Source organism: Podarcis bocagei, assembly GCF_964188305.1.
Source record: "Podarcis bocagei genome assembly, chromosome: 13".
Taxonomy (NCBI): domain Eukaryota; kingdom Metazoa; phylum Chordata; class Lepidosauria; order Squamata; family Lacertidae; genus Podarcis; species Podarcis bocagei.
The window spans coordinates 41126351-41137027 of NC_138138.1; the positions used below are offsets into that span (position 1 = coordinate 41126351).

At 45.5% G+C, this 10677-nt stretch overlaps 1 protein-coding gene across 6 annotated transcripts; it reads right to left on the reverse strand.

Moving 5' to 3' along the window:
* Nucleotides 1–3080: 3080 nt before the first annotated feature.
* LOC308572597 (uncharacterized protein) lies at nucleotides 3081–10166 on the reverse strand. Of its 6 annotated transcripts, none has more exons than XM_081168797.1 (3): nucleotides 9503–9955; nucleotides 8980–9024; nucleotides 3081–5040 (listed from the first exon to the last, which is right to left on the reverse strand). In XM_081168797.1, the coding sequence occupies exon 3, from the start codon at nucleotides 5001–5003 to the stop codon at nucleotides 3639–3641; it is 1365 nt and encodes a 454-aa protein (XP_081024923.1). In that variant the 5' UTR covers nucleotides 5004–5040; nucleotides 8980–9024; nucleotides 9503–9955; the 3' UTR covers nucleotides 3081–3638. The 6 variants fall into 6 exon arrangements, 3 of the variants coding, with proteins under 3 accessions (XP_081024923.1, XP_081024921.1, XP_081024922.1); XR_014001822.1 differs by lacking the exon at nucleotides 3081–5040 and adding an exon at nucleotides 7665–8420 and having other exon boundaries at nucleotides 9503–10166; XR_014001823.1 differs by lacking the exon at nucleotides 3081–5040 and adding an exon at nucleotides 7665–8415 and having other exon boundaries at nucleotides 8976–9024; nucleotides 9503–10166.
* Nucleotides 10167–10677: the final 511 nt, after the last annotated feature.

Here is a 10677-nt window from a genome sequence, read left to right on the forward strand (position 1 = left end):
GAATCCAGACAGTTGTCATGTGTGGTGGTTCAGCTAAAAAGTGGACTTACAAGGAAGTGTGGTAGATATTGGAAAACTTTGCACTCCAAAATAAACTCTTTTCCTTCTCCCCAATAGCATGAAAATATTATCATGAAAATATTTTCTTTAGGAGAGGGATTATCAGTCCGTTTAGGTCCCTGGGCATCATCCCCTCTGGCCACTTCTCTATCCCCACCCCTGACAACACACATTTTGCTTTTCCGAGGGAACTGGGTAACAGCCGAATCCAGGAGAAATAACCTAAGCCTTGAGAAGCACAGTGCTGACAGAGGAAGTATGCAGAGAGTGGCATTCTTTCGACTTCCTCCTTCAGTTCTATGCACTTTTCAAGTGATTCCTAATCGTCTTTACCACAAAAAGAGCAACAGGGCGAAGACCTGAAGGGCACCTTATTTTGGAGGGAAGATCTTCAGAGGTTCTACGCTGGTTGGTCCTCTTCTCACAGAAAGAGCACAGCTTCCTCTCTTTGTGGTTTGACGCCAAGGCGCAAAATCAGTCCTGAGGGATGTTTTTGTCCCCATCACTTCTCCTTCCAAAGTTTCATATAACTCATCATCACCCACATGCCTCACCCATAATTCAAATGAGCTGAATCCAAGCTAGTTGCACTTCTACTGAAATCAATGGGACAAGGTAGTCAAGATTACTTTGCTCCCACTGATTTCAATAGGAACGAAGTGTGATGATCTTGGTCTGGACCTTAAGCCACCGTCCAAAGCTAAATGGTCTCATATTCAAAAATAAAACACTTGTTTTCTTGATGGGCGAATCGAGGTACTCCCTCAAGCTCCTCCCCTCCATCAGCATGAGGAGGATCCCACAGATGGCAATATTACTACATCTCTTTGCCTTCTATGTTGGGGAAAAGAAAGCATCCTCTGGGAAAATTTGATTAGTCCCAGGGGGCTCTGGTTGCTGATCCCCTCTCTAGGCTCTAGTGTGCTATACAACAAAACTTAGGGAAAGTTATTCAGTGCCCCATTAGTTTCATTACCCCCACTTCTAATACCCAGATACTGGTGTTAGAAATCAGGCATTTGAGTCAATTAAATGCATCTTGATCTTCTTTCCAATTAATTGTGGGGGCATCTCCTTTATAAATGCTTTTAATCAAATAATTGACTAAATATTGCAATCCTTCTTGGAAGGATTTTAAGGCCATAAGAGAAGACCATCATTGGCCATCTTTCTTTTCAGAGCTGACAGAACATTATGGAATAATGTCCAGTCTGTTTTTGGCCCCTTTGGCCCACCACTCTTTCAAAATATTAGTCTCCCAAAGGGAAAACCAAATATCCCTACAAGATGAAGCATTGTGGATTTTCTTGAACGTTAGAGCAGCTCCTGGAAGGAGCTTCCATTAAATCAAGCATTCAGCTCTTGCATAACTTCAAATTTCATCACTCGGAGGAAACAAACATTTGAAGATCGAACAGACCAAAACAGAATTGACAAATGCAAGGGCAAACACAAAAATATAGTGTTTTGGAAAATGTTTGGATTACTTTTGCACATGTGCATTTCACACGAAAGCTAAACCATAGTTTAGTGCAGGGCAACGGTCCCTTTTAGCCTGAGGGCTGGATTAAGGCTGAGCCAACCCTCTGAGAGCCACAGAGACAGCCCCACTTGTTGAAAATAGGTCAGCTTCTTGTGGTTTGAAGTCAGCTTCTTTCAACAAGCCATAGTTAATCTTAACTACCGTATTTTTCACTCTATAACACGCACCCGACCATAACACGCACGTAGTTTTTAGAAGAGGAAAACAAGGAAAAAAAATATTCTAAACGAAACAGTGGATGTATGATTTTTGTGGTTCATGCTGTGGCCGCAGACATGTGATCTGACAGTGAGTTTGGAGTAGCCCAATGCAAAAATCCTGAGGATCCATGTGGATCCATGCTTTGTAACCAAGTTTTTGCACCACTGCGGCCCCAGGCAACAGTGGGTGCGTGATTTTTTTGGTGCAAGATGTAGCCATGGACATGCTATGTGATCTGATGGTGAATTTGGGGTGACCCAGTGCAAAAATCCTGAGGATCCATGTGGATCCGTGCTTTGTAACCACGTTTTAAGTGGGGAGGGAAGGAAAAGCACTCAAGGGACAAGGAGCACGTGTGGGGTGGGTGGAGAAGGATACTGTTAATAATGAAGAAGAGGGTTATAAGGGGAGAAGGCTCCTCTCCTCTCCCGCTTTGCTCCTTTAAAGCAAGCAGGCTCTGCTTTTCTCCCTCCTCCCCGCTCATCCCCAGCTTAGCGAGCTGAAAAACTTTGCTGCTATGTAGCGAGCTGAGTGGAGAGGAGAGAGGGACAGAGAGCCTGCTTGCTCTAAAGGAACCAACCAAACAGGAGCCGCTTACACTCGTGTAAGCGGCTCCTCTCCTCTCCCGCTTTGCTCCTTTAAAGAAGCAGGCTCTCTGCCCCTCTCTCCTCCCCACTCAGCGGCTCTTCTCCCGCTTTGCTGTTTCAAAGCGAGCTACGGAGGAGGGAAGGAAGGGAAACCATGGATCCTCTGCTCACGACTGCAGCAGATCCCCCCCCCCGCCACCCGTAGGCATTCCCTCCATAACACGCACAGACATTTCCCCTTACTTTCTAGGAGGAAAAAAAGTGAGTGTTATGGTGCAAAAAATACGGTATATTTTGTGTGACAACAGAGCAAGCTTTGGGTGATTTAAACAGGGCCAAAAGTTCCCATGCTGCTCCTTATACCCGAGGAAGCAGTGCTATTGGCTTTGGGGTCCTTTCAAAGACATTTTTTTAAAAAATGTAAAAAGACAATTAAAAAAACTTTTATGGACACACACTGAATTGGCACATTGGGTCTCTTCCGTGAAATCCATGGATGGTGGGATATTCCTTTCACAAGGAGAAAAAAATATATTTTGTATCACCAAGTGGAATGCAGGAAAAAAATAGCAGCTGTGGTAATTCTTAACCCTTAATAACAGTGCTATGCTAGAGAAATTTCTGTTCTTATACTCTCAAAATTCTACACAGAGAAAAAACAGAGGACAGGTTTTCTACTCCCTTTTAAAAAAAATAAAAATCTCAAGTGTGCATCTCTCAACATTCCATACTTTGTGAGTCTGTGCACTGTTTTGCTGGTGCACATAGGAGCATCATTTGAAAGTAAAGAGTGAGGGGAGGATAATAACCTGTTTGTGAAAGGAGTCCCCACCTATGTGCCCATCTGTGGAAACCAATGAGGGGAACACCTCTGCTTTCCCCTGCTTCTGGCAGGCATCAATGCCTGTGTGACATTACCAGTCACCACTCCAATGTCCACCTTCATCTCATACCTGTTTGCATGCCCAGCAACCAACGCACCTCACACTAAGCGACGGGGCGAAGGTTGCCATGCTCACTGGCACTGGAAGGCAAAGGGTCAAGAATGAATACAGAGATGAGCAAACAGCCAGTAGAGCTATCCCATACACACCTCAAAAATAAAGGCAAGAATGGCGCATCCAGATGTTGATAGACTACAAATCCCATCATCCCTCACCACTGGCCACAGCTACCGGGGATGATGGGAAGAAGAGTCCAACGGCATCTGGACCTCCAAGGCAAGGTTCTCAATGGCCAGCTGTGGGCTACAGGATAGCCAGAGCGGACGCCTCTCCCCCGTGCAGCGCCTGATGCTCCACCAGCTGCGCCTTCGAGCCGAAGCTCACCCCGCACTCGGCACACGTGTTTGGCTTCTCTCCCGTGTGGGTCCTTTTGTGCTTCGTCAGGGTGGAGCTGTCGCAGAACCCCTTGTTGCAATAGGGGCATTTGTAGGGCCGCTCGCCCGTGTGGAGCCTCCGGTGAATGACTAGCTGCGACCACTGGCGGAAGGCGCGGCCGCAGTCGGGGCAGCCAAAAGGCTTCTCCCCAGTGTGAGTCCGGCGGTGGTTCAGGTAGACGGAGCTCAGCACAAAGGCCTTGCCGCACACGTCGCACTTGTAGGGCTTCTCCCCAGTGTGGCTCCGCCGGTGGATGATGAGGGAGGATGTGTCGGCAAAGCCCTTCCCGCACTCCTCGCATTTGTAAGGCCGCTCCCCAGTGTGGCTCCTCTGGTGCGTCACCAGGTGGGAGCTGAGGCTGAAGCTCTTGCCGCACTCCACGCACCGGTGGGGCCTCTCCCCGGTGTGGATCCGCTGGTGTTTCCTCAGCGTTGAGTTCTCGATGAAGCTCTTTCCGCAGTCAGGGCACTTGTGGGGCCGCTCGCCCGTGTGGATGCGCTGGTGCTGGATGAGGTGCGAGCTCTGGCCGAAGCTCTTCTGGCACATGGGGCACTGGAAGGGCTTGTCTCGTGCGTGGTACCTCTGGTGGCGGATCAGGTTGGAGGCCTCGCTGAAGTGGACCCCGCACTGGGCGCATCGGTACGGCTTCTCGCCCGTGTGAATCCTCTGGTGCTTCGTCAGGTTGGAGTAGAGGCTGAAGGTCTTGCCGCAGTCGGAGCAGCTGTGGGCCACGCCGCTCGTGTCGATGGCCGTGGCCTCCCCGTTGCTGTCGATGAGGTAGGCCACCTCCGTCAGGTGAGTCCTTTGGTGCACCCGGAGCCGGGCGCTCTCGTCAAAACTCTTCCCGCATCGGGGGCACTTGTAGGGCTTGTCTCCCGTATGGATCCTCCGGTGCCTGAGGAGAATGGAGCTGCGGTTGAAGGTCTTCCCGCACTCGGGACATTTGAAAGGCTTCTCTCCTGTGTGGATCCTCTCGTGCTCGGCCATGTTGTTGCTCCGGGTGAACCTTTTCCCACACTGCGAGCATTTGTAGGGCTTCTCGCCCGTGTGGATCTTCTCGTGCTGGACCAGGTTGGATGTCTTGTTGAATCTCTTTCGGCAAACGGAGCACTTGTAAGGGGCCGGCTCGCCCGCAAGTCCCCCCATCCCAGGCCCACCGCTTGCTATGTGTCCTCTAGGAGCCTCAGGTAGATCCCTTGAACTCTGGGTAATCAGATCCTCTTCCTGCTCCATTCTAGGAGCCTGGAGGACATGAGATCCTGGACTGAGACTGAAAAAAAACCACAGAAATGGGGTTATGGATCGCACAAGCTCTGTCAAGAATCATTTAGGAGTCTTTTCTATTTCCTTGCCATTATGTTGAAAACCTGCTTAATATTTTAAAAATCTCTATGTAGTGTACAATTTAAAAGCAGCAGAACAATATCTTTAAAACAAAATACAACATAAAACCAGCAAAATGGAATGTAAAAGCAAATCGAAGCATATAAAAACAGGAATTCAAACAGATAAAAACAGGCCCCAATCTTATTGGTCAGGGAAGGTCTTGGTGAAAATATATGCCTTTAGAAGATATTTGAAGCAATGTATGGCAGAGGGAAGGGACTTTAATAGAAGAGGGGCAACAATAGAAAATGCCTGGTTTGGGGTCACTTCCCTATGACATTCTGTAGTGTGGTACCATGAATAGAATTTCCTCAGATGATCTAATTCTAAATGATCTTACAGGAGCAAACAGTCCCTTTTAAAAGGTCAGGTTAACCTCCATAAATTGGGTTATCCCCTCCTCTTTATCTTCAAAACATGCTATTTAACTGTGTGAGGTCATTGGGGGATTTGCAGGTAACTCTGGGTTCTAGTTATGTTTTTCATCAAAACCCAGGTGAGGTGTGTTGTTAAATCAGTGGCTTGACGTGGAAATGGATTGGATGAGGGCCAAAAAACAAGGCTCAATCCAGACAAAATGTTGTTGGTACTGTTAATACGTGGTTCCTCTGTGTTCAACCTGTTCTGCAGGAGGTTGCACTCTCCCTCAAGGGTCAGTTTGGTAGTTCAGAGGTACTTGTGGAGCAATCTTAGTCATTAACTCAGAGTGCCTCTTCCCAGCCTAGGTTTGTACCCCAGCTATAGGTAAAGGACCCCTCGACGGTTAAGTCCAGTCAGAGGCAACTATGGGATGTGGCACTCATCTCGCTTTCAGGCTGAGAGAGCTGGTGTTTGTCCACAGACAGCATTCTGGGTCATCTGGCCAGCATGACTAAACCACTTCTGGTGCAACGGGACACCGTGACAGAAGCCATGAGTGCATGGAAACGCCATTTAGCTTCCCGCCACAGCGGTACCTATTTATCTACTTGCACTGGTATGCTTTCGAACTGCTAGGTTGGCAGGAGCTGGGACAGCTATAACTATACCAAGGCAGAGAAAGCCTTGCCCTGGTGATCCATGCCCATGTAATCTCGCATCTGGGTTATTACAACATGTTGTGAGGTGGAGGGGACTGCCTTTGAAAACTATCCAGAAACTCCGGCTGGTAAGGAACATGGCAGCAAGATTGCTCGCTGGGGCTGAGTGTTAAAAACATCTTACACCATACATGTTATTTTGGCATATGCATTGGCTCACAGTCTGTTTCTGGGACAGATTCAAAATGCTGTTTTAAGGCCCTTCATAGCATGGAACGGGGGTACCTGAAGGGTCGCCTCTCCTAACGTACCTACCTGGACCCTGAGATCAAAGCTGGAGGATCTTCAGCAGTGTCCCCAGCAGGGGAGAGATGTCAAATGAATCGAAGGGTCTTTTCAGTGGTGGCACACCAGCTGTGGAATGCCCTCCACAGAGAGGCTTCCTTGGCACCAACCTTAATTTCCTAGGGCTTTTAAATCTTGCTGTTTTCATTTTTGACACTCCCCTTTTTGTTTCTGAGCTTAATGTGGAATTTAAATTCTGCTTCACATTGTATTCTATTAATTTTACTATTGTTGTCTTTTAACTTTTTTGGGTTAACTCAGCTGCCCTGAGAACTTTTTGATATAGAAGAGGCTACAAATGGTGCAGGTAAGGTAGGTTTGGCCAAACCCAATGAGTTTAGGGGCCTAAAAGGGAGTTTATTACCCATCTATGTCAAATGCTTTGACCCCTGGTTTGCAATTTGGGAAGCTAATATTGTACTTCTTTCCACAATTTCTTTAATGGTATTTATACTTAGTAACTCATTTTCATTAGAAGATACCTTTATTTTAGATATGTTAGCAGCAACCATGAATTTCAAAGCACACACATACATATAGAAAGCTAACCTACTGTATTTTGCTCAGAGGGATAAAATTCAGAATTCTTGGAATTTTTTAATTATTATTATTAGTTTTTTATTGGGCTTTCCAAAAAGAAGAGCAAACACTGTTAAATAATACAATGTGTTCTGTGCGGGGAAGAAAGTGAAAATGGGGCAGGTGGCTGGGGGTCCAGACCAAAACAATGCTCAGACATTCAAGGAAATAGGTATGTATAGTGCAGTATTCATTTTAAGAAACACAAGCCAGAATTTGCCTAGCTAAATGCTGGAAGATGAAGTGACCCCCACCCCCAATGCAAAGACTGGCCAGAGAAATTATGAGAAGTGGTAAAATGCATTAAAATGTCTTACTCGAGAAGTCAGAAACCAACCAGAGATCAAGTTCTTAAAATGATGGGTCCTTTTTATAAGTCATTGGAATGAAAGGGTTGGCGATAACACACACACACACACAACCCATTTTCAAATACCTTTCCTCTGCACTACATATACAATTTCTCTCTCTCTCTCTCTCTCTCTCACTTTTCTCCACCCTTTTCTTTCTTTCTTTCTTTCTTTCTTTCTTTCTTTCTTTCTTTCTTTCTTTCTTTCTTCTCCCCACCCCTTCTCTTTTCCCCTCTCTATTTTTCTTTTCCTTGGTATCCTCTATCTTATATAATGTACCTTGGTTCTTACTGTTCTTACTATTGGTCCCCCCACAAAATCCTTTCTACTGGTTTCCTGTGTGTGCCTTTTGTATTTAAATTAGCGGCATTTCTAATGGATGAGGTAGGGTGAAATATGCTGTTTTCTTCCCATTTGCTTTCAACCTTTTATTTTTCGGGCACCCCTCCCCACAACAACAACAACAAAAAGCAATGATGGGAGAGCACTAAAATGCCTGAACTACACGACAATACAAAAACGTTAATCTGAGTTAATTTTATAAAAGTTAAATGTAAAAATGAGAAAAGCACAATATAAACATGGTAAAAAATGGCTCTAGTGTAATTTCAACTCCTAACTGAGCTTTTATTGTAAAATGCTATTTGTATGTGTGTACGTGTGTGTGTGTCTGTGTATGCTCCACTCAATTTATTATAAAAAGGTTGATTCCCTCATGCATGTTTTTTTTATTATTTATTTGCATAGTGCCATTAGTGTGCATAGAACTTTACACAGTACAAGAAAACAGGTCCCTGTCCTGAGAAGGTTACAGTCTATAATTCAACACAGGGAAAGAACAAAGAGAGGGAAGGAATAAGCATTATGTAAGGGCACGCAAAACAGAGGACTGGGCCAAAGGAATCACTGATAAAGTAGATTCTGAAGATGGATCCAAATGTTGACTTCTCCGTATTTAATAAGGCCCTTATCTGCAAAATGGGAACAGCAAGGTCATATAATTCACACAACCACCATGATGGTCAGCCCACTACAGAAGTTAAAGCACATTATTAAAAAGGCTACCTTTACACTGCTTGCTATTTCTCATTCTCAGTCCCAGTCCCACCCTGTCCCAAGCTACAATATGAGGGGAATAATATCGACCTATATTACACGGTGGTTGTAAGGGTTACTGAGATCATTGTACACAAAGGACTTTGAGCACTCAAGAACACTATATTATACCCTTAGTAGTTTTAAACACCTGTAGGAAGGAATCAGAATGTACAACAAAACTAGAGAGATATTGCAGCTGCTTATCCAGTACTGTACTGGAATAAAATGAGGCTGGAGGACAATAGCAGGCAGGCAGGCAGGCAGCAAGCAGCTGGCACTATTGTAAGAGAATATATAAATTTAATGAATAAAATAAATAAAATAAACTAATACTAATAAAGCTGTAAGTAAATAAAATTAAGATCAAAGGTTCAACCCCTTGTAGTACCTTAATGCTGCAATATTAACCCCACTTTTCTGGGAGTAACTCACCTTGAATTCAGGACTCAATTCTGACCAAACTTGCTTAGCACTGTGCTGTAAATAAATGAGGGTTTCTTTATAAATGTTTAGCGGACTTTGCCATTGCAACTACTGGGGGAGAATTACTATGTTGAATCCTGCAGTGAGATGTGCATTTTCTCCTTTTGGTCCTCCCTTCTGTTTATCTTTCTTTTTCGGCATGCAATGTATAATTAAATATCCGCAAGTGAAGCTACAATTCATTCCTAAGAATTATACTATAGAACACCCATTATATCTTCTCTCCCACCCACTGCATTCCACTGCCGTTTCCCTGCGCCGTTCATCTCCTTTCTGCCCGCCTCTCTCTCTCTCAGCTGGTCGGAGCGTGTTGCTGAGAACGCCAAGGTTGCAGGTTCGATCCCCGTATGCGCCAGCTGCATATTTCTGCATCGCAGAGAGGACTGGACTAGATGATCGTCGGGCTCCCAACGCTATGATCATATACATATATATAGCACACATCAGTCCTCATCACGCCCGGCCAACTTACCGAACTCAGGGTATTTGTGCCCCTGACATCACCATCCCCGCCTCCCCCTCCGGATGGCTCCTAGCACAAGCCGCCTCCCCAGGTGGCTTAAAGCATCCACCAGCCAGCAAAGCCCAGCTGGAGGGAGGAGCAGCCACGGAGGAAGGTGCACCCTTTATTAGAGCTCCCCTTCTCTTTTCCTCCAGCGATCTCCAACATCTTCAGGAACCACCAGCCTGGCTGGCAGAAAGCTGGGAATGCCGCGGTCGCTCTGTGGTTTTAACTCTTTGCTCTCCCGCTTTGCCGCTGCTGATGGTGGTTTTTTCTTAAGCATGATGTTTTGCAGCAAGTTAGCAGAATGCCCTCTTGTCGCTGGATCAAGCCAGAGCCCCATCTAATCCAGCACCCCTGTTCTCATGGGATGCCTTTGGGAAAGCCAGCGAGCTGGCAAGAGCGCTCCGCCGTCCCCGCCGTTGTGATTTCTAGTAGCTGGTATAAAAGATGTCAACAGGGCTCTTTGGAAATATTAATTGATTCCTTATTTCCTTTGACAGTTTATATGCCGCTTAATTACAATCTGATGCAATGCAACGAAGAGTTAAAATTATAAAACCAGACTTCAGTTAAAATGCATGCTGGAATAAAAAAAAGAATTCAGTAGGTGGGGCTGACTCATCACATCTGGAAGAGAGTGCCATAAAACTGGGCCCATAATATCGAATGCTTGCACCTGGTGGGTACATCTGAGCCACGGGGGAACAACTCCCAGTGACTCCCCTGGAATGAGGGATCAAGTGGTCCCTGAGGGATCCTTCGCCAAAGTTGTCAAGAACCTTGTAAATTAATGCAAGGACCTTGAACACAATTAACTCACCAATCTCTGGTGATACTCTGGCTATTTTTCTTCTACCTTACAAGGTATAGTCACTTCCAATTAGGTGAGGGATGGAAGAGGGTTGCTCCAATTTTTCCCTTAAGGCAACAGGGCAACTTCTTTGGACATGTAAATTATGCTACTTAGCTGGCCAGCTAAAGCAATTATCTTACAAAGAAACTGGACACAGAACCACAAGTCTTTAAGGGTTTCATGGATAAATCAGACTTGACCCACAACAAACCTATACAAATATATTGCTATTTAGGTCAGGAATAGCCAGTGTGATGTTCTTCTGAAGTTTTTTTTTTGGATGACAACT